The sequence below is a fragment of the Oncorhynchus masou genome, chromosome 32, assembly GCF_036934945.1.
Source record: "Oncorhynchus masou masou isolate Uvic2021 chromosome 32, UVic_Omas_1.1, whole genome shotgun sequence".
NCBI classification, from domain to species: Eukaryota; Metazoa; Chordata; class Actinopteri; order Salmoniformes; family Salmonidae; genus Oncorhynchus; species Oncorhynchus masou.
The window spans coordinates 1,953,073-1,978,072 of NC_088243.1; the positions used below are offsets into that span (position 1 = coordinate 1,953,073).

The following is a 25,000-nucleotide window of genomic DNA, read 5'->3' on the forward strand; positions in this document are numbered from 1 at the left end:
ATCACACACAGAGCTACCACACACAGGGCTACCACACACAGTATCCCTGTACATTGTTAATATGGTACTGACCCTGTATATAGTCACCTTCCCCCTATACATATCTACCTCCAACTGACCCTGTATATAGTCTCCTTACCCCTATACATATCTACCTCCATCACTCCAGTATCCCTGTCCCCTTCCCCCTATACATATCTACCTCCATCACTCCAGTATCCCTGTCTCCTTCCCCCTATACATATCTACCTCCATCACTCCAGTATCCCTGTCTCCTTCCCCCTATACATATCTACCTCCATCACTCCAGTATCCCTGTCTCCTTCCCCCTATACATATCTACCTCCATCACTCCAGTATCCCTGTCCCCTTCCCCCTATACATATCTACTTCCATCACTCCAGTATCCCTGTCTCCTTCCCCCTATACATATCTACCTCCATCACTCCAGTATCCCTGTCCCCTTCCCCCTATACATATCTACCTCCATCACTCCAGTATCCCTGTCTCCTTCCCCCTATACATATCTACCTCCATCACTCCAGTATCCCTGTCTCCTTCCCCCTATACATATCTACCTCCATCACTCCAGTATCCCTGTCTCCTTCCCCCTATACATATCTACCTCCATCACTCCAGTATCCCTGTCCCCTTCCCCCTATACATATCTACTTCCATCACTCCAGTATCCCTGTCTCCTTCCCCCTATACATATCTACCTCCATCACTCCAGTATCCCTGTCCCCTTCCCCCTATACATATCTACCTCCATCACTCCAGTATCCCTGTCTCCTTCCCCCTATACATATCTACCTCCATCACTCCAGTATCCCTGTCTCCTTCCCCCTCTACATATCTACCTCCATCACTCCAGTATCCCTGTCACCTTCCCCCTATACATATCTACCTCCATCACTCCAGTATCCCTGTCTCCTTCCCCCTATACATATCTACCTCCATCACTCCAGTATCCCTGTCTCCTTCCCCCTCTACATATCTACCTCCATCACTCCAGTATCCCTGTCCCCTTACCCCTATACATATCTACCTCCATCACTCCAGTATCCCTGTCCCCTTACCCCTATACATATCTACCTCCATCACTCTAGTATCCCTGTCTCCTTCCCCCTATACATATCTACCTCCATCACTCCAGTATCCCTGTATATTGTTAATATGGTACTGACCCTGTTTACAGCTTTGTGTTCCTCTTATTTCTATTCCACAGTTGTTTTGGTTCTATGTCCTGTTCTGTTAAGTTGATGTTGACTCCTACATTATTGGGTATGGAGTTGCAGAAAAGGCATTTCCCTGCACTTGTGATATTAGAGCTTGAAACAACAGAACAAAAAGCTGTCGTGTCCAACTCAGACTCCCCCCGTCTCCAATCCTCCCTCTCTCAGGCCACTGGGGGGATCCGTAGCCGAGAAGACAACAACCAACGGTCATGATGCCATAAAGGCCCTCTACGGCCCGCAGAAACAAACTATCATCCCGGCCCATGGAAACACACCATTCAAGGACCACCAAAAGATCTTGGAGAGATGGGCAGAGCACTTTGGAAACACCCTCAACCACACCGACCCAACAGACACACTCATCGTGGCGACACTCCCAGACACCCCAACATGAACTTGACTCCCCGCCACAGTTATCTGAGTTTCAAAGGCTTAAAAAATTAAATAACAAAGTTGCTGAACCCGACAGCATCCCAGCTGAGATCCTGAATGGGACTGACCCCCCCCCCCCCTCCCTCCAGCCTAGAGACCCTAGCACTCTGACACCCCCACACCCCCACTCCCCCCAGCCTAGAGACCCTAGCACTCTGACACCCCCACACCCCCCAGCCTAGAGACCCTAGCACTCTGACACCCCCCCAGCCTAGAGACCCTAGCACTGAAGGGGATAACTACTCATGCATCGCTTGCACCTCATTATCAAATCATGAATGGAACGATGCCAATACTGTAATCATCTCCAAGAATAAGGTGACAGGGTAATGCTCTAGTGTGGTAACAGCAGAGCCATCTCTGTCCTGTCAGGTGCCAGGGTAATGCTCTAGTGTGGTAACAGCAGAGCCATCTCTGTCCTGTCAGGTGCCAGGGTAATGCTCTAGTGTGGTAACAGCAGAGCCATCTCTGTCCTGTCAGGTGACAGGGTAATGCTCTAGTGTGGTAACAGCAGAGCCATCTCTGTCCTGTCAGGTGCCAGGGTAATGCTCTAGTGTGGTAACAGCAGAGCCATCTCTGTCCTGTCAGGTGCCAGGGTAATGCTCTAGTGTGGTAACAGCAGAGCCATCTCTGTCCTGTCAGGTGCCAGGGTAATGCTCTAGTGTGGTAACAGCAGAGCCATCTCTGTCCTGTCAGGTGCCAGGGTAATGCTCTAGTGTGGTAACAGCAGAGCCATCTCTGTCCTGTCAGGTGACAGGGTAATGCTCTAGTGTGGTAACAGCAGAGCCATCTCTGTCCTGTCAGGTGCCAGGGTAATGCTCTAGTGTGGTAACAGCAGAGCCATCTCTGTCCTGTCAGGTGCCAGGGTAATGCTCTAGTGTGGTAACAGCAGAGCCATCTCTGTCCTGTCAGGTGCCAGGGTAATGCTCTAGTGTGGTAACAGCAGAGCCATCTCTGTCCTGTCAGGTGCCAGGGTAATGCTCTAGTGTGGTAACAGCAGAGCCATCTCTGTCCTGTCAGGTGCCAGGGTAATGCTCTATCGGCTCACTGAAAACACCCTGCCAGAATCCCAGTGTGCATCCCTTCCACAGCTCCAAATATGCAGATTGTTAAGCTGCTTCGCGACTCAGAGACCTCAAGACCCACACCAAGATGGCAGTACACAACACTGTGTCTTTACAAGGTCAGAACAAAATGTATTCAAGGATTTGCTGAAGTGTTGTGACATCCCCCCTCCAGCCTAGAAACCCTAGCACTCTGACACCCCCCCCAGCCTGGCAACCCTAGCACTCTGACACCCCCCAGCACTCTGACACTGACACCCCCTCCAGCCTAGAAACCCTAGCACTCTGACACCCCCTCCAGCCTAGAAACCCTAGTACTCTGACACCCCCCTCCAGTCTAGAAACCCTAGCACTCTGACAACCCCCCTCCAGTCTAGAAACCCTAGCACTCTGACAACCCCCCTCCAGTCTAGAAACCCTAGCACTCTGACACCCCCCTCCAGTCTAGAAACCCTAGCACTCTGACAACCCCCCTCCAGCCTAGAAACCCTAGCACTCTGACACCCCCCTCCAGTCTAGAAACCCTAGCACTCTGACAACCCCCCTCCAGCCTATAAAACCCTAGCACTCTGACACCCCCACACCCCCACTCCCCCAGCCTAGAGACCCTAGCACTCTGACACCCCCACACCCCCCAGCCTAGAGACCCTAGCACTCTGACACCCCCCCAGCCTAGAGACCCTAGCACTGAAGGGGATAACTACTCATGCATCGCTTGCACCTCATTATCAAATCATGAATGGAACGATGCCAATACTGTAATCATCTCCAAGAATAAGGTGACAGGGTAATGCTCTAGTGTGGTAACAGCAGAGCCATCTCTGTCCTGTCAGGTGCCAGGGTAATGCTCTAGTGTGGTAACAGCAGAGCCATCTCTGTCCTGTCAGGTGCCAGGGTAATGCTCTAGTGTGGTAACAGCAGAGCCATCTCTGTCCTGTCAGGTGACAGGGTAATGCTCTAGTGTGGTAACAGCAGAGCCATCTCTGTCCTGTCAGGTGCCAGGGTAATGCTCTAGTGTGGTAACAGCAGAGCCATCTCTGTCCTGTCAGGTGCCAGGGTAATGCTCTAGTGTGGTAACAGCAGAGCCATCTCTGTCCTGTCAGGTGCCAGGGTAATGCTCTAGTGTGGTAACAGCAGAGCCATCTCTGTCCTGTCAGGTGCCAGGGTAATGCTCTAGTGTGGTAACAGCAGAGCCATCTCTGTCCTGTCAGGTGACAGGGTAATGCTCTAGTGTGGTAACAGCAGAGCCATCTCTGTCCTGTCAGGTGCCAGGGTAATGCTCTAGTGTGGTAACAGCAGAGCCATCTCTGTCCTGTCAGGTGCCAGGGTAATGCTCTAGTGTGGTAACAGCAGAGCCATCTCTGTCCTGTCAGGTGCCAGGGTAATGCTCTAGTGTGGTAACAGCAGAGCCATCTCTGTCCTGTCAGGTGCCAGGGTAATGCTCTAGTGTGGTAACAGCAGAGCCATCTCTGTCCTGTCAGGTGCCAGGGTAATGCTCTATCGGCTCACTGAAAACACCCTGCCAGAATCCCAGTGTGCATCCCTTCCACAGCTCCAAATATGCAGATTGTTAAGCTGCTTCGCGACTCAGAGACCTCAAGACCCACACCAAGATGGCAGTACACAACACTGTGTCTTTACAAGGTCAGAACAAAATGTATTCAAGGATTTGCTGAAGTGTTGTGACATCCCCCCTCCAGCCTAGAAACCCTAGCACTCTGACACCCCCCCCCCCAGCCTGGCAACCCTAGCACTCTGACACCCCCCCAGCACTCTGACACTGACACCCCCCCCTCCAGCCTAGAAACCCTAGCACTCTGACACCCCCCCTCCAGCCTAGAAACCCTAGTACTCTGACACCCCCTCCAGTCTAGAAACCCTAGCACTCTGACAACCCCCCTCCAGTCTAGAAACCCTAGCACTCTGACAACCCCTCCAGTCTAGAAACCCTAGCACTCTGACACCCCCTCCAGTCTAGAAACCCTAGCACTCTGACAACCCCCCTCCAGCCTAGAAACCCTAGCACTCTGACACCCCCTCCAGTCTAGAAACCCTAGCACTCTGACAACCCCCCTCCAGCCTATAAAACCCTAGCAATCTGACACCCCCCCAGCACTCTGACACCCCCTCCAGCCTAGAAACCCTAGCACTCTGACACCCCCTCCAGCCTAGAAACCCTAGCACTCTGACAACCCCCTCCAGCCTAGAAACCCTAGCACTCTGACACCCCCTCCAGCCTAGAAACCCTAGCACTCTGACACCCCCTCCAGCCTAGAAACCCTAGCACTCTGACACCCCCTAGCACTCTGACACCCCCTCCAGCCTAGAAACCCTAGCACTCTGACACCCCCTCCTACCTAGAAACCCTAGCACTCTGACACCCCCCTGCAGCCTAGAAACCCTAGCACTCTGACACCCCCCCATGCCTAGAAACACTAGCACTCTGACACCCCCCCTCATGCCTAGAAACACTAGCACTCTGACACCCCCTCCTACCTAGAAACCCTAGCACTCTGACACCCCCCTGCAGCCTAGAAACCCTAGCACTCTGACACCCCCCTCCTACCTAGAAACCCTAGCACTCTGACACCCCCTCCTACCTAGAAACCCTAGCACTCTGACACCCCCCTGCAGCCTAGAAACCCTAGCACTCTGACACCCCCCTGCAGCCTAGAAACCCTAGCACTCTGACACCCCCCCATGCCTAGAAACCCTAGCACTCTGACACCCCCCTGCAGCCTAGAAACCCTAGCACTCTGACACCCCCTCCTACCTAGAAACCCTAGCACTCTGACACCCCCTCCTACCTAGAAACCCTAGCACTCTGACACCCCCCTCCTACCTAGAAACACTAGCACTCTGACACCCACCCCTCCTGCCTAGAAACACTAGCACTCTGACACCCCCCCTCCTGCCTAGAAACAGGAGCTCTCTGACACCCCCGCCCCCCCCAGCTCTCTGACACCCCCTCTCCAGCCTGGAGACCCCACCACTCAACAGGTACACCTGTGCCAGTAGGGTTCAGCAGCTGTACCTTAAGCTGTACCTCTACCTCCCATCCCAACCCAACCCAACCCCTACCCCCATCCACAACAGAAGCATTGTTGGAATCATCTTTGATGGACAGCTGAGATGAGGTGTGCGCACGTGTCTGTGCATGCATGTGCATGTGCATGTGTGTGTGTGTGTATGTGCGTCTCATATCTCATGTAACCTACTTGTATCTTGATGGGCCAGGTGAAGTTGCTGACATAGACGAAGAAAGTGATGTTTGGGTTGTTGCGGAAGTCAAAGTTCTCGTTGGAGAAACTGTCTTTAAACTCCTTGATGTTACTCCTGGAGACAATGGGGATCTCCTCGCCTGTTTGGGTACCTACTGAGGGAGAGGGTGATAGACGATATTTAGTTCAAGTATGTTCTCTCATACTGGCTCCAAGGGGTGAGATTTTAAAACAGTGTGAACATACGACATGTTTTTTTTAACTATAGAGCGAAAAGGAGCGTTACCTGTGAAGGTGTGTTAAGGTGTTACCTGTGAAGGTGTGTTAAGGTGTTACCTGTGAAGGTGTGTTAAGGCGTTACCTGTGAAGGTGTGTTAAGGTGTTACCTGTGAAGGTGTGTTAAGGTGTTACCTGTGAAGGTGTGTTAAGGTGTTACCTGTGAAGGTGTGTTAAGGTGTTACCTGTGAAGGTGTGTTAAGGTGTTACCTGTGAAGGTGTGTTAAGGTGTTACCTGTGAAGGTATGTTAAGGTGTTACCTGTGAAGCTGGCGGCCCAGGTGATGTTGAGGTTGAAGTTCTTGGAGGCGTTGATGAACACAACCAGATCACGATTCTGCTGCGGAAGAGAGGAAGTGGAGAGAATAGGACAATGTGTTACTGTACATGTCAATACATCTATTCTAGTCTGAGGAGAGGATAGGACAATGTGTTACTGTACATGTCAATACATCTATTCTAGTCTGATGAGGAGGAGGAGGATAGGACAATGTGTTACTGTACATGTCAATACATCTATTCTAGTCTGAGGAGAGGATAGGACAATGTGTTACTGTACATGTCAATACATCTATTCTAGTCTGATGAGGAGGAGAGGATAGGACAGTGTGTTACTGTACATAGAGAGGAGAGGGGGAGCTTCTGGATGGTCACCATTCACACTCTGCTGTAAATCTCTAGAGGGGGAAACTCTCTCTCTCTACCCTCCAATATTGGACTAAAATAATGTATTTTGTCTCCAGACTGCTGCCCAGCCAAAACTTTAACATCCAAAAAAGTGGATAATGGAACAAACATTCTAACATAAAGAATTTGGGGAATGTTCAGTGGGGAGATGTAGAAAACTAATGTCATATTGTTTCTTATTTTGTGATGTCATTAAAAAGTGTATGGATGAAATACTGTCACTGGGAAAGGATACCCCTTTATCTGTCAAGTTGTCTATGTGATATGCCCTGAGTGAGGTCAGAAGAGCGTGTCAGTGTGATGGAACAGTCCTTTTCGACCAGACTGCTTAAAAGGACTTGCTAAGATTTAACATACCAGACCAGAACATTGCCAGGTTGCTGCTGTGCGTGTAAAGTGGTCTGGATCCTGAACCCTGAATAATCATCACGAGGTGTAGGCCAGACTATCAATGCTGATTAGCTGTCCTAAGTCAGATATCGAGAAAAAGCAAATCGAATTGGGACCATCATACTAAGTTGCAAACCATCCCATCCTACTACGAGTCTCAAATCACCTGTTTTATAATTTTAATAAGCTAGTAAATAAATAATTCAACCAATTGGTGTGGTATTGAATCATAAGTAAGGCTGGGTTATTTGCAGATCCAAGAAGGTTACGACTGTTCAGAATAATGATAATGATACGAGGTAATGATTTAGAAGATTAATGTTTATCAATGAAATATATATATACCTTCTAGGAGTTTAATTCAGATGGTAAATCGTTAAACAACCTCTTCCTGTGGTGCCCCAAATTCCTCATTGTTACGTGACACATAATTTAAATCGGATAACAATTAAACCTAGTTAGTGCATTAAATAAATAACAGTCATCAGATAAATGAAAGTAAAGTCACGATACAGGACCATCAGGTTTGAAGTAACTGTTTGTGGGGTGCATGTCTGTATTTCCTTAAATAGTCAGAAAAACATATTTTTGGGAGTCAGTTTTGCCCAACATAACAGGTGGTGGTGTGTGGGACACAGTAGCTCAGATAGACTCCATCTGCATTCCTGATTTCTGTAACTGTTAGCTTATCTGTGTAATATTGTCCTTGTGTTTTAAATGTGGTTGTTTCAGTGCCTTTAGGCCAACTTCGAGTTGTCATGTGCCTTTTACTGAGGAGTTGCTTCCTTAATGGCCACTCTCCATAAAGGCCTGATTGGTCTGAGAGTCTTTAGGTGCTTTTTGGCAAACTCCAAACAAGCTGTCATGTGCCTTTTTACTTCTACCATAAAGGCTTGATTGGTGGAGTGCTGCAGAGATGGTTGTCCTTCTGGAAGGTTCTCCCATCTCCACAGAGGAACTCTGGAGCTAGAGTGACCATTGGGTTCTTGGTCACCTCCCTGACCAAGGTCATTCTCCAGCTCTAGGGAGAGTCTTGGTGGTTCCAAACTTCTTCCATTTAAGAATGATGGAGGCCACTGTGTTCTTGGGGACATTCAATGCTGCAGAAATGTTTTGGTACCCTTCCCCAGATCTGTGCTTCGACACAATCCTGTCTGGGTGATCTGACAGGCACTGTCAACTGTGGGACCTTATCTAGACAGGTGTGTGCCTTTCCAAATCATGTCCAATCAATTGAATTTACCACAGGTGGACTCCAATCAATTGTAAAAACATCTTAAGGATGATCAATGGAAACAGGATGCACCTGAGCTCAATTTCGAGTCTCATAGCAAAGGTTCTGAATACTTATTTAAATAGTATTTTTGTTTTTTTATACATTTGCAAACATTTCTAAAAACCTGTTTAAAAAAAATCTATAACAGAACAGAATGTGGAAAAAGTCAAGGGGTCGGAATACTTTCTAAATGCATATACCCTGAGGTGCCTTACAAGCTGCTTACCAACGTAATTAGGAGAGTAATTAGGAGAGTAAAAATAAATGTTTTGTCATACATATACATAAGGGAAAACGGTTCTGTACATTACCTTGGTAAATAATAGATGACACAGCCAGACTTGTTGGTACTTTAGATTACCACAGGTGCAATTACCTCGCTGTGTGGCCTTATCCGTCCCACTATTGTCCCACCGCTCAGCTATATTAAAATAAATTTGACTGGAAGTGTGTGTAGACTTTTCCCTCTTTCTCCAAGGTGTCATGACGTTGGCCTGGGGGATAGGTTTATGACAGTCATAAATACCTCTCCTCCCTTTTTCCTCTCTCTACCCTACTGATGTTACATTTGAAACCCCCTTGGTTAACACAGAGATTCTGGGAACATCAGAAGGTGGGGGGAAATGAACTATATTCTGGTAATCTGACCAATTGAACATATGCAGTGGTACAAATTGAATATGATGTCAGTTCGGTTGTCATCTGAGACATTCTCATCAATGATAAGATGACATAAACTCTACAGTGGAAAGTCTACACATCAGAGATATCGGATTCACTTGGAATTGTTGTTCAATTTAAATGTTTGAATATGAAATTATTCGTGATGGGATGAAATGTGATTTTAGCTTCTAAAATGTGAGAATTGGGTTTTCATGAGTGAATTAGGCCCAACTCAGTGGCCCACCCACGTGAAAAGACAGGTTGTAAACTAAACACACCCCTTTTCTCCCTCCACTATATAAGCTCGACGAAAATGTAACCTCCTGTTCCGATGATGTGAGGACGACGGTCCGATGTCAGAATGGTTCAGATAATAACTACAAAACAAAGCCAACATCAGCGTGAGCTTTGGTTGCGAATGGTATGAACTTTGAACTCTTATTCACTATAGAAGTGATACCTCCTAGCCGTTGAGTTAGCAACAGCAGCTGCAAACGAGGGTTAGGAAGGAACAGACAGAGTATCCCGTCTATCACACAACGACATTACCACAAAGTATTCAATTTACCAGCATAGACATTCTTCAAAGGACAAAGGACTCAGTTGGGCAACACGGCCTCCCATCTACCACCAACCCACTGAAGCGCAGCTCAGAGTAAATATTTATTTCATTTTCTTTTTCCAAATGGGCGGTAATCTAGAATGCATAAGATACTGTATTTACGATAGCACAGCTTCTTACTTTGTCCCACAGTCTTCCCGCTCATTCACTCAAACCCCGCCCCTTTTCTTTTGTGTAACAAGCTGTCATATCTGTTCCACCCGCGAGGGACGTTTTCCTTTATGACATAATTTGTAATCAAGGTATAATTAATTCTGTGTATATGTAATTCTGTGTGATTAGTTAGGTATTTAGTAAATAAATAATTAAACCCAATTTTGTATTGCTGATTCCACTTGTTAGCCAGAGTTTGTGAAGATAACCAAGAATTTACAACTTTCAGATGAGACTGAAATAAGGTGACAATTAATATTGACTGCTATTGATGTAAAATATTACTAGGTCTTTAAGAGTTTATTCAGAAGATAACAGCTCTATAAATATTATTTTGTGGTCCCCCGACTCTCTAGTTAAATTCATTTACATGATTAGCTCAATCAGGTAATATTAATTACGGAGAAATGATTTTATGGAATAGCATGTCATATCACTTAATCTGGCATAGCCAAAGACACGACACTGTCCAGGCCCTGAGGCAGCAGAGCAGCCCCAAAACCATGATGCTCCCATGATGCAAAGCCAAAGACACGACACTGTCCAGGCCCTGAGGCAGCAGAGCAGCCCCAAAACCACGATGCTCCCATGATGCATAGCCAAAGACACGACACTGCCCAGGCCCTGAGGCAGCAGAGCAGCCCCAAAACCATGATGCTCCCATGATGCAAAGCCAAAGACAACAAAGGTAATGTACAGAAGTGCTTATTCCACAGATTCCAAAGAAAACACTAAGTACACATTTACCTCATTTAAAAAATAAAAAATAAAAAATATTAATAATTTCATTCTTTCCCATCTTTTGGTCTGTTGGATTTGTTGGTTCTATATGTTCCGTTGCTCGCTGGCAACATTTTTATCCCATGTTTGGTAGCTAGCCAGTCAGCTAGCTACGGCTAACATCTGTCACGACCTCCGCAAAGGAGCTGTTTTCTATTGACATTCATTTGGATATCTACAGTATAACAATGAGCCCAATTTTGCCTGGCATACCTAGAAAATCCTTCTCGTCAGGACATTCATCAACACTGACTGTTCATTACAAGGAGATCGCATTGCATATTAAACACTAGGTTAGAAGCTAGCTAAACAGTTTGTTGTTTGCAAACCTGCCAATATGACATTCCTAGCAAGTACAATTTGCATGTGTGGGCGCATATTGCATCATGATTGCAAGGTGGCCAGATATATTTCCCAACTGTTGGTTTTAATGTCCATTCTAGAATGCCCTTCTAGCCAATCAGAAAAGAGTATTCAACAATGCTGTGTCATAAGGACACTACATACGTGACCAACCGGCTCGATTTGTCTTATGTAGCAATAGTGTTTTTGACATTGGATAAAAGTAGAGACGCAGAGCTACAAAATGGTATATCATACACTACAGTTGAGGAAACAAGTAATTCTGCTTTGAAAGTTGATCAACTTTTGAGATTTTTGGTACCTACTGGAAATCTCCTCTTTGACTTTGTCAGCATATTTGCAATCAAAAGGTAGAATTTTCTCCATCTCCTTAGCTTTCATTCTCTAATTCCACTCATTCCACTCATTTCAAAACTCGGTCCACCAGAAAGTGGAGAGCAACTCTAATGCAGTTCAACTATGTGATATTTATAAAGGTGTACATACTGAGCAGCTCATGTTATAGACAGAAGAGTGCTACATGGCAGACAAATCCAAACTGTTCATCTCAGTCAATCACGCAGGTGACTTTTTCTGTGGCTAAACCAACTTGTAATTTAACAATTTTATTCATATATACAGATGACAAGTGTTTTATTAAGGCACAAGAAAGTTCACATGTTCCAGAAGAAAAATGCATTTTGATTGAAAAAAAAAAGTTTACGTTCAAATGGCTGTGAGTTGGCGTGCGGCATACCGCTGGTTTCCTGAAACGAGTCACACAGTAGTAGTCGGAAGTTTACATACACGTATGCTGGAGTCATTTTCAACCACTCCACAAATTTCTTGTTAAACTATAGTTTTGGCAAGTCGGTTAGGACATCTACTTTGTGCTTGACACAAGTAATTTGTCCAACAATTGTTTACAGACAGATTATTTCACTTATAATTCACTGTATTACAATTCCAGTGGGTCAGAAGTTTACATACACTGAGTTGACTGTGCCTTTAAACAGCTTGGAAAATTCCAGAAAATGATGTCATGATTTTAAAAGCTTCTGATAAATAATGTCAATTAGCCTGAGTCAACTGGAGGTGTACCTGTGGATGTATTTCAAGGCCTACCTTCAAACTGAGTGTCTCTGCTTGACATCATGGGAAAATCTAAAGAAATCAGCCCTCAGAAAGACCTCAGAAAAAATTTTTGTAGACCTGTAGTCTGGTTCATCCTTGGGAGCCATTTCCAACGCCTGAAGGTACCACGTTCATCTGTACAAACAATAGTACGCCAATATAAACCACATGGGACCACGCAGCCGTCATACCGCTCAGGAAGGTGATGCGTTCTGTCTCCTAGAGATTAACGTGCTTTGGTTTGAAAAGTGTGAATCAATCCCAGAACAGCAGCAAAGGACCCTGTTAAGATGCTGGAGGAAACAGGTACAAAAGTATCTATATCCACAGTAAAATGAGTCTAACATCGACGTAACCTGAAAGGTCGCTCAGCAAGGAAGAAGCCACTGCTCCAAAACAGCCATAAAAAAGTCAGACTACGGTTTGCAACTGCACATGGGATCAAAGGTCATAATTTTTGGAGAAATGTCCTCTGGTCTGATGAAACAAAAATAGAACTGTTTGGCCATAATGACCATTGTTATGTTTGGAGGGAAAAGGGGGAGGCTTGCAAGCCGAAGAACACCATCCCAACCGTGAAGCACGGGGGTGGCAGCATCATGATGTGGGGGTGCTTTGCTGCAGGAGGGACTGGTGCACTTCACAAAATAGATGGCTTCATGAGGTAGGAAAAGTATGTGGATATATTGAAGCAACATCTCAAGACATCAGTCAGGAAGTGAAAGCTTGGTCACAAATGGGTCTTCCAAATGGACAATGACCCCAAGCATACTTCCAAAGTTGTGGCAAAATGGCTTAAGGACAACAAAGTCAAGGTATTGGAGTGGCCATCGCAAAGCCCTGACCTCAACCCTATAGAAAATGTGTGGGCAGAACTGAAAAAGCGTTTGCGAGCAAGGAGGCCTACAAACCTGACTTAGTTACACCAGCTCTGTCACGAGGAATGGGCCAAAATTATCCCAACTTATTGTGGGAAGCTTGTGGAAGGCTACCCGAAACAATTAACTCAAGTTAAACAATTTCAAGGCAATGCTACCAAATACTAATTGAGTGTATGTAAACTGCTGACCCACTGGGAATGTGATGAAAGAAATAAAAGCTGAAATAAATAATGCTCTCTACTATTATTTTGACATTTCACATTCTTAAAATAAAGTGGTGATCCTAACTGACCTAAGACAGGGAATTTTTACTAGGATTAAATGTCAGGAATTGTGAAAAACTGAGTTTAAATGTATTTGGCTCAGGTGTATGTAAACTTCCAACTGTACAAAAAGTATGTTTAAACTCAACCTCCATGGGCGTGGCCTAACTGCTGACCTACTACCCCTGACCCCAGCAGTATGGTGTGGTCCTACCTCCTCGGGCGTGGTCTGACCCCTGACCCCAGCAGTGTGGGTGTGGTCCTACCTCCTCGGGTGTGGCCTGACCCCTGACCCCAGCAGTGTGGGTGTGGTCCTACCTTCTCGGGTGTGGCCTGACCCCTGACCCCAGCAGTGTGGGTGTGGTCCTACCTCCTCGGGCGTGGCCTGACCCCTGACCTCTGACCCCAGCAGTGTGGGTGTGGTCCTACCTCCTCAGGCGTGGCCTGACCCCTGACCCCAGCAGTGTGGGTGTGGTCCTACCTCCTCGGGCGTGGCCTGACCCCTGACCTCTGACCCCAGCAGTATGGGTGTGGTCCTACCTCCTCAGGCGTGGCCTTACCCCTGACCCCAGCAGTATGGGTGTGGTCCTACCTCCTCGGGTGTTGCTACAAAGTTGATGGCGGTGTAGTAGCGGTCGTCCTCCTGAGACAGACTGAAGGTGAACTGGTAGTCTATCAGCAGGGTGTCTGGTCGGGAGATAAACACAGCTACATGTTAGCACAGCGGTCGTCCTCCCGAGACAGACTGGACTGGTAGTCTATCAGCAGGGTGTCTGGTCGGGAGATAAACACAGCTACATGTTAGCACAGCGGTCGTCCTCCCGAGACAGACTGGACTGGTAGTCTATCAGCAGGGTGTCTGGTCGGGAGATAAACACAGCTACATGTTAGCACAGCGGTCGTCCTCCTGAGACAGACTGGAGGTGAACTGGTAGTCTATCAGCAGGGTGTCTGGTCGGGAGATAAACACAGCTACATGTTAGCACAGCGGTCGTCCTCCTGAGACAGACTGGACTGGTAGTCTATCAGCAGGGTGTCTGGTAGGGAGATAAACACAGCTACATGTTAGCACAGCGGTCGTCCTCCTGAGACAGACTGGACTGGTAGTCTATCAGTAGGGTGTCTGGTAGGGAGATAAACACAGCTACATGTTAGCACAGCGGTCGTCCTCCTGAGACAGACTGGAGGTGAACTGGTAGTCTATCAGCAGGGTGTCTGGTCGGGAGACAAACACAGCTACATGTTAGCACAGCGGTCGTCCTCCTGAGACAGACTGGAGGTGAACTGGTAGTCTATCAGCAGGGTGTCTGGTCGGGAGATAAACACAGCTACATGTTAGCACAGCGGTCGTTCTCCTGAGACAGACTGGACTGGTAGTCTATCAGCAGGGTGTCTGGTCGGGAGATAAACACAGCTACTTGTTAGCACAGCGGCCGTCCTCCCGAGACAGACTGGACTGAGCCTACACATCATAATGGGGAAACATGGATTACGATGCATTTCAGAATGTAAAGACCTACATCACTATACTGACAGCATGTCCGTTCCAAAAAGGATTTGAGGTGTCATTTAAAATTCGTAAAACTTACCATTTTTTTGGTCACTGGCCACTGGTATGTTTTTCAACATTTAATTTAAATGAAAAGCTGAAATGTCTTCAGTCAATAAGGGCCAATATTTACTTTAAAAAAGTTAGAGTTTAATCATTGTATTTGTATTAGTTATTTACCCACTGTTCCTAGGCCGTCATTGTAAATAAGAATTTGTTTCAACTGACTTACCTAGTTAAATAAAGGTTACAATTTTTTATTTTTTATAAAAAAATAAGTTCCTGCCAAGGCAGAAGCTACTCTTCCTGGGATTTATTATGGATCTCCATTAGTTCCTGCCAAGGCAGCAGGTCCTCTTCCTGGGGTTTATTATGGATCTCCATTAGTTCCTGCCAAGGCAGCAGCTACTCTTCCTGGGGTTTATTATGGATCCCCATTAGTTCCTGTCAAGGCAGCAGCTACTCTTCCTGGGGTTTATTATGGATCCCCATTAGTTTCTGCCAAGGCAGCAGCTACTCTTCCTGGGGTTTATTATGGATCCCCATTAGTTCCTGCCAAGGCAGCAGCTACTCTTCCTGGGGTTTATTATGGATCCCCATTAGTTCCTGTCAAGACAGCAGCTACTCTTCCTGGGGTTTATTATGGATCCCCATTAGTTCCTGCCAAGGCAGCAGCTACTCTTCCTGGGGTTTATTATGGATCCCCATTAGTTCCTGCCAAGGCAGCAGCTACTCTTCCTGGGGGTTATTATGGATCCCCATTAGTTCCTGCCAAGGCAGCAGCTACTCTTCCTGGGGTTTATTATGGATCCCCATTAGTTCCTGTCAAGGCAGCAGCTACTCTTCCTGGGGTTTATTATGGATCCCCATTAGTTCCTGCCAAGGCAGCAGCTACTCTTCCTGGGGTTTATTATGGATCCCCATTAGTTCCTGCCAAGGCAGCAGCTACTCTTCCTGGGGTTTATTATGGATCCCCATTAGTTCCTGCCAAGGCAGCAGCTTCTCTTCCTGGGATTTATTATGGATCCCCATTAGTTCCTGCCAAGGCAGCAGCTTCTCTTCCTGGGATTTATTATGGATCCCCATTAGTTCCTGCCAAGGCAGCAGCTACTCTTCCTGGGGTTTATTATGGATCCCCATTAGTTCCTACCGAGGCAGCAGCTACTCTTCCTGGGTTGCTGGCATGTCATGCCGAAGTTCGCCAACAAAAAAAACATTCAAATTGCTGTAGTTGGCAATTTCAATGTGTCAAGTGCAACTTCTGGTTGCTCCCCATTACACACCACAGACCAACAGCGTCTGGTTGCTCCCCATTACACACCACAGACCAGCAGCGTCTGGTTGCTCCTCATTACACACCACAGACCAGCAGCGTCTGGTTGCTCCTCATTACACACCACAGACCAGCAGCGTCTGGTTGCTCCCCATTACACACCACAGACCAGCAGCGTCTGGTTGCTCCCCATTACACACCACAGACCAGCAGCGTCTGGTTGCTCCCCATTACACACCACAGACCAGCAGCGTCTGGTTGCTCCCCATTACACACCACAGACCAGCAGTGTCTGGTTGCTCCTCATTACACACAACAGACCAGCAGTATCTGGTTGCTCCTCATTACACACCACAGACCAGCAGCGTCTGGTTACTCCTCATTACACACCACAGACCAGCAGCGTCTGGTTGCTCCCCATTACACACCATAGACCAGCAGCGTCTGGTTGCTCCTCATTACACACCACAGACCAGCAGCGTCTGGTTGCTCCTCATTACACACCACAGACCAGCAGCGTCTGGTTGCTCCTCATTACACACCACAGACCAGCAGTATCTGGTTGCTCCCCATTACACACCACAGACCAGCAGCGTCTGGTTGCTCCCCATTATTCTTTACATCAACAACATAGGAAACACTACAAAACTTATAGTATGATCTCTTATACACTATATTAGGCCCAGTCTGATCTCTTATACACTACATTAGGCCCAGCCTGACCTCTTATACACTAGATTAGGCCCAGCCTGACCTCTTATACACTATATTAGGCCCAGCCTGACCTCTTATACACTATATTAGGCCCAGCCTGACCTCTTATACACTATATTAGGCCCAGTCTGACCTCTTATACACTATATTAGGCCCAGCCTGACCTCTTATACACTATATTAGGCCCAGCCTGACCTCTTACACACTATATTAGGCCCAGCCTGACCTCTTACACACTATATTAGGCCCAGCCTGACCTCTTATACACTATATTAGGCCCAGCCTGACCTCTTATACACTATATTAGGCCCAGCCTGACCTCTCATACACTATATTAGGCCCAGCCTGTCCTCTTATACACTACATTAGGCCCAGCCTGACCTCTTACACACTATATTAGGCCCAGCCTGACCTCTTACACACTATATTAGGCCCAGCCCGACCTCTTATACACTACATTAGGCCCAGCCTGACCTCTTATACACTACATTAGGCCCAGCCTGACCTTTCATACACTAGATTAGGCCCAGCCTGACCTCTTATACACTATATGAGGCCCAGCCTGACCTTTCATACACTAGATTAGGCCCAGCCTGACCTTTCATACACTAGATTAGGCCCAGCCTGACCTCTTACACATTATATTAGGCCCAGCCTGACCTCTTATACACTACATTAGGCCCAGCCTGACCTCTTACACACTATATTAGGCCCAGCCTGACCTCTTATACACTATATTAGGCCCAGCCTGACCTCTTATACACTAGATTAGGCCCAGCCTGACCTCTTACACACTATATTAGGCCCAGCCTGACCTCTTATACACTATATTAGGCCCAGCCTGACCTCTTATACACTATATGAGGCCCAGCCTGACCTCTTATACACTATATGAGGCCCAGCCTGACCTCTTATACACTAGATTAGGCCCAGCCTGACCTCTTATACACTAGATTAGGCCCAGCCTGACCTCTTATACACTAGATTAGGCCCAGCCTGACCTCCTATATACTATATTAGGCCCAGCCTGACCTCTTATACACTATATTAGGCCCAGCCTGACCTCTTATACACTATATTAGGCCCAGCCTGACCTCTTATACACTATATTAGGCCCAGCCTGACCTCTTATACACTATATTAGGCCCAGTCTGACCTCTTATACACTATATTAGGCCCAGCCTGACCTCTTATACACTATATTAGGCCCAGTCTGACCTCTTATACACTATATTAGGCCCAGCCTGACCTCTTATACACTATATTAGGCCCAGCCTGTCCTCTTATACACTATATTAGGCCCAGTCTGATTACTGGTTACAGTTTGAATTGTTTTCTTGAGTGGCCAGCTTGATTAGAGCCAGTAAAATCACCCAGAAAAGATACCTCTTTGTTTATCACATACAATATCAAGCAATTCACACATATTATCCAGATACTGACTGTTAGCACTTGGTGGTCTATAGCAGCTTCCCACCAGAATGGGTTTTAGGTGAGACAGATGAACCTGTAGCCATATTACTTCAACAAATTTGCATTTCTGTATTTTCTGTAGATGTTATAACCGTGTATTGCTACCACTGAATCATCAAAGGTATTATCTAAGTGAGTTTCAGAGATAGTCAGAATATGAATGTCATCTGTTAACTAGCAAGTTATTGACTTCATGGACCTTGTTTCTTAAGCTACATATGTTAACGTGGGCTATGTTTAGCATTTTTCTGGGAAGTTTGCTTGTTTTCATTGCTTTACTTGGAGCTTAGCAGAAGTAGACATGCTCATGTTATTGATGTTAGTACAGGGTGAGCTGCACACAGTGGACTGGGTGAGCTGCACACAGTGGACAGGGTGAGCTGCACATAGTGGACAGGGTGAGCTGCACATAGTGGACAGGGTGAGCTGCACACAGTGGACTGGGTGAGCTGCACACAGTGGACAGGGTGACACAGTGGACTGGGTGAGCTGCACATAGTGGACAGGGTGAGCTGCACATAGTGGACAGGGTGAGCTGCACATAGTGGACAGGGTGAGCTGCACATAGTGGACAGGGTGAGCTGCACACAGTGGACTGGGTGAGCTGCACATAGTGGACAGGGTGAGCTGCACATAGTGGACAGGGTGAGCTGCACATAGTGGACAGGGTGAGCTGCACATAGTGGACAGGGTGAGCTGCACACAGTGGACTGGGTGAGCTGCACACAGTGGACAGGGTGAGCTGCACACAGTGGACTGGGTGAGCTGCACACAGTGGACTGGGTGAGCTGCACACAGTGGACTGGGTGAGCTGCACACAGTGGACTGGGTGAGCTGCACACAGTGGACAGGGTGAGCTGCACACAGTGGACAGGGTGAGCTGCACACAGTGGACTGGGTGAGCTGCACACAGTGGACTGGGTGAGCTGCACACAGTGGACAGGGTGAGCTGCACACAGTGGACAGGGTGAGCTGCACACAGTGGACAGGGTGAGCTGCACACAGTGGACAGGGTGAGCTGCACACAGTGGACAGGGTGAGCTGCACACAGTGGACTGGGTGAGCTGCACACAGTGGACTGGGTGAGCTGCACACAGTGGACTGGGTGAGCTGCACACAGTGGACTGGGGACTGCACACAGTGGACTGGGTGAGCTGCACACAGTGGACTGGGTGAGCTGCACACAGTGGACTGGGTGAGCTGCACACAGTGGACTGGGTGAGCTGCACACAGTGGACTGGGTGAGCTGCACACAGTGGACTGGGTGAGCTGCACACAGTGGACAGGGTGAGCTGCACACAGTGGACAGGGTGAGCTGCACACAGTGGACAGGGTGAGCTGCACACAGTGGACAGGGTGAGCTGCACACAGTGGACAGGGTGAGCTGCACACAGTGGACTGGGTGAGCTGCACACAGTGGACTTCCTACTAGGGCACACCGCCTCAGTGCTAACGGTAAAACAGGTTCATAGACACATGATTACTGCAGATACATGATTATGGCATTTTGTTACGTTACGGCTTTTTTCTAAAATTGATTACATTGTTTTTGTCCCCTCATCAATCTACACACAATACCCCATAATGACATCACAATACCCCATAATGACATCACAATACCCCATAAAAATAAATAAATACAACTGAAATATCACATTTACATAAGTATTTCGACCCTTTACTGAGTACTTTGTTCAAGCACCTTTGGCAGCGATTACAGCCTTGAGTCTTGTTGGGTATGATGCTACAAGCTTGGCACACCTGTATTTGGGGAGTTTCTCCCATTCTTCTCTGCTGGTCGTCTCAAACTCTGTCAGGTTGGATGGGGAGCGTTGCTGCATAGCTATTTTCAGGTCTCTCCAGAGATGTTAGATCGGGTTCAAGTCCGGGCTCTGGCTGGGCCGCTCAAGAACATTCAGAGACTTGTCCTGAATTCACTCCAGTGTTGTCTTGGCTGTGTGGTTAGGGTCGTTGTCCTGTTGGAAGTGAACCAGTCTGAGGTCTGGTGCAGGTTTTCATCAAGGATCTCTGTACTTTGCTTTGTTCATCTTTGCCTCAATCCTAACTAGTCTCCCAGTCCCTGCTGCTGAAAAACATCCCCACAGCATGATGCTGCCACCACCATGCTTCACCATAGGGATGCCATAGTTAAGGACTGGGGAGTTTTCAGGATAAAAATAAACAGAATAAGGTAAAGTCCTAGAGGAAAACCTGGTTCAGTCTGCTTTCCACCAGACACTGGGAGATGAATTCACCTTTCAGCAGGACAGTAACCTAAAACGCAAGGCCAGATATACACTGGAATGGTCTTGAGTGGACGAGTTGCAGTGTTTACTTAAATCAGCGGCATGCTGAGTGGTGCAGCGGTCTAATACAACACATCGCAGTGCTAATACAGCCTGGGTTTCGATCCCGTGACCGGGAGTCCCAATGGGTGGCACACAATTGGCCCAGCGTCGTCTGGGTTAGGGGAGTGTTTGGCCAAGGGGGGGTATTTATTTATTTTATTATGTATTTGGCTCATCACGCTCTAGCGACTCCTTGTGGCGGGCCGGGCGCCTGCAGGTTAACCTCAGTCATCAGTTGAGCGTTGTTTCCTCCGACATCATTGGCTGGCTTCTGGGTAAGTGGGCAGGTGTTCACCTCTCTAGGGTAGGGGGCAGCATTCGGAATTTTGGATGAAAAGTATGCCCAAATTTAACGGCCTGCTACTCTGGCCCAGAGGATATGATATGCATATAACTGGTAGATTTGGATAGAAAACACTCTAAAATAGTGTCTGTGAGTATAACAGAACTGATTTAGCAGGCGAAGAAAAATCCATTCAGGAAGTCGTTTTTTTTTTTTTTTTTGGTTTTGTAGTTTTCTATTCAATGCCATTACAGTATTCATTGACTGAGGACTCCATTTGCAGTTCCTATGCCTTCCACTAGATGTCAACAGTCTTTAGAAATCGTTTCAGGCTTGTATTCCTATAAATGAGGGAGTAAGACCAGTCTGAACGAGTGGACCCTAACGTGACGCAGAGTTTTTTCAGGCGCACGGGCATTTCTTGTTTACCTTTTATATTGACGACGTTATTGTCCGGTTGAGGATAGAATATAAAATATCTTTTTACATTTTATAAAAATTGTTTTAAAACATTGTTTTACATGTTTCTATGAACTTTACGGATACAATTAGGATTTTTTGTCTGATGGTTTTGACTGAGTTTGAGCCTGTGGATTACTGAAGAAAACGTGCTAACAAAACTGAGGTTTTTGGATATAAAGAGACTTCATTGAACAAAAGGAACATTTATTGAGTAAATTAATGTCTTCTGGGTGCCACCATATGAAGATCATCAAAGGTAAGGGAGTCATTTTATCTCTATTTCTGAGTTTTGTAACGCTTCTGCTTGGCTGGTTACTGTTTGTAATAATTTGTCAACTGGGCATTTTATAAATATGACACTGTGGTTGGTTTAACAAGAAGTTCATCTTTAAACCTATGTAAAATATATTTTGTTTTCTGAATTTGCATTATGAGCATTTCTGTAATTGAATTTGAACACTCTGCAACCTCACTGGATGTTGGCCAGATGGGACGCTAGCGTTCCAAATACCCTAGAGAGGTTAAGAAGCGCGGTTTGGCGGGTCATGTTTCTACCTTTGCCTCACCAGCCCGTTGGAGAGATGGAGTTTTATTTTAATTTTATTTTACCTTTATTTTACTAGGCAAGCTCTAACCACTAGGCTCTAACCACTAGGCTACACTGCCGCCCCAAGACAAGAACGAAATTGGGGAGAAAAAGGGGTTAAAATACAATTTAACAAAAATTATAATAAAATAAAATCTATGGAAAGATCATAATGATCAACAACCAATTTGACAGAACTTGAATACTTTTTAAAAGATTAATGGGCAAATGTTGCACAATCCGGAAAGCTCTTACAGCTCACCCAGAAAGACTCACAGCTGTAATTGTTGCCAAAGGTTATTCTATAAAGGAGTTGACTCGGGGTGTGAATATTTATGTTAATGAGATAGTTCTGGATTTAAATTTTCAATACATTGGCAAAAAATCTATGTAATCCATTGTGAATTGAGGCTGTAACACAACAAAATGCGGAAAGCCAAGGGGTATGAATACTTTCTGAAGGGCACTGTCTCTCTTCACTTTTACCCATCTCTCTGAAGGGCACTGTCTCTCTTCACTTTTACCCATCCCTCTCGTCGACCCATCCCTCTCGTCGACCCATCCCTCTCGTCGACCCATCCCTCTCGTCGACCCATCCCTCTCGTCTACCCATCCCACTCGTCTACCCATCTCACTCGTCTACCCATCCCTCTCGTCTACCCATCCCTCTCGTCTACCCATCTCTCTCGTCTACCCATCTCTCTCGTCTACCCATCTCTCTCGTCTACCCATCTCTCTCGTCTACCCATCTCTCTCGTCTACCCATCTCTCTCGTCTACCCATCTCTCTCGTCTACCCATCTCTCTCGTCTACCCATCCCTCTCGTCTACCCATCCCTCTCGTCTACCCATCCCTCTCGTCTACCCATCCCACTCGTCTACCCATCTCTCTCGTCTACCCATCTCACCCGTCTACCCATCTCACTCGTCTACCCATCCCTCGTCTACCCATCTCACTCGTCTACCCATCTCACTCGTCTACCCATCTCACTCGTCTACCCATCCCTCTTCTACCCATCTCACTCGTCTACCCATCTCACTCGTCTACCCATCTCACTCGTCTACCCAAGTTACATGTGACCAAATCAGATGTGTGTGTTCAGACAGCAGTCATTTGCTGGCATGGTTACGCCGGTTGTCATAGTAATGACGGGTGTGTGAGCAGCAGTGTAGGCTGATTGGTGGTGGTGCTCGTGATTCCTTTCACTCAGAGGTTATGTAGCAAGCTAAGGTGACAACAATGGCTGCCATGGACGTTTCCCCAGTTGCATTGAATGTTCACAATCATAGTGTAAGAACAACTTTAAAGCCAGAGGGACAATATAACTTTTAAAACGAGTACTTTTTGGCTAGCCATAGCAGTCAACTAGCTAGCTAGGTAGCTGTTAACCTTCATAGCACATTCACTCATTTGTTTGTTAACAATTAACAAGCTAGTTAGCTACCACATGTTCTTGTCAAAACTGTCCACAGAATAGCTAGCAACCAACAATATATGCCAAATAAATCAGATTGGACCGTTCAGACACAAGTCACATGGTTAGGAATCAGATTTGTATCTGATTTTAAACCACATACGGAGGTGGCCTCCTAACAGGCCTCTACAGGAACTGCAGTACCACTGAACTGAACAAAGACAACATTCACGATGACAGTAAAAAAAAAACTGCCTTCGCCTGAGACCCAAATGGCACCCTATCCTCTATATTGTGCATTACTTTTAACCAGAGGGCACATAGCGCTCTGATCAAAAGTAGTGCACTATATAGGGGAAATGGGCCATTTAAGACTCAGCCTCAGTGCGGTGTTCTCAGCCGAAGGACTCCGCGTGATGTTCTACTCTGAGGGACTCAGCGTGACGTTCTACTCTGAGGGACTCAGCGTGACGTTCTACTCTGAGGGACTCAGCGTGATGTTCTACTCTGAGGGACTCCGCGTGACGTTCTACTCTGAGGGACTCCGCGTGACGTTCTACTCTGAGGGACTCCGCGTGATGTTCTACTCTGAGGGACTCCGCGTGATGTTCTACTCTGAGGGACTCAGCGTGGTGTTCTACTCTGAGGGACTCAGCGTGATGTTCTACTCTGAGGGACTCAGCGTGATGTTCTACTCTGAGGGACTCAGCGTGATGTTCTACTCTGAGGGACTCAGCGTGATGTTCTACTCTGAGGGACTCAGCGTGATGTTCTACTCTGAGGGACTCAGCGTGATGTTCTACTCTGAGGGACTCAGCGTGATGTTCTACTCTGAGGGACTCCGCGTGATGTTCTACTCTGAGGGACTCCGCGTGATGTTCTACTCTGAGGGACTCCGCGTGATGTTCTACTCTGAGGGACTCCGCGTGATGTTCTACTCTGAGGGACTCAGCGTGATGTTCTACTCTGAGGGACTCCGCGTGATGTTCTACTCTGAGGGACTCCGCGTGATGTTCTACTCTGAGGGACTCGCGTGATGTTCTACTCTGAGGGACTCCGCGTGATGTTCTACTCTGAGGGACTCAGCGTGATGTTCTACTCTGAGGGACTCAGCGTGATGTTCTACTCTGAGGGACTCAGCGTGATGTTCTACTCTGAATGTAGACTAGAGTTCCACTTACAGTAACACGTTCCTTTCAGAGGGTTTCCTTGGTAACGGTTCTCCACCTCACACCTGAGAGAAAAGAGAACGAAAGGAGGTTAGAGACAACATGGACAGTAACTCTATAATGGAGGTTAGAGACAACATGGACAGTAACTCTATAATGGAGGACAGAGACAACATGAACAGTAACTCTATAATGGAGGACAGAGACAACATGGACAGTAACTCTATAATGGAGGTTAGAGACAACATGGACAGTAACTCTATAATGGAGGACAGAGACAACATGAACAGTAACTCTATAAAGGAGGT

General features: G+C 46.8%; 1 protein-coding gene across 3 annotated transcripts in view; it reads right to left on the minus strand.

Annotated features, from left to right (window-relative positions):
- atrn (attractin) overlaps positions 1-25,000 on the minus strand; it is a 301,160-nt gene that overhangs the window by 126,695 nt on the left and 149,465 nt on the right. For 2 of the 3 annotated variants that reach the window (XM_064953084.1, XM_064953082.1), the window contains exons 21-24: positions 24,705-24,757; positions 14,014-14,108; positions 6,492-6,570; positions 5,953-6,110 (exon numbers count right to left, since the gene is read on the minus strand). In XM_064953084.1, the coding sequence (XP_064809156.1) occupies positions 5,953-6,110; positions 6,492-6,570; positions 14,014-14,108; positions 24,705-24,757 (385 nt within the window). The remainder of the gene's footprint in view (positions 1-5,952; positions 6,111-6,491; positions 6,571-14,013; positions 14,109-24,704; positions 24,758-25,000) is intronic. The other variant, XM_064953083.1, reaches the window with a different exon arrangement.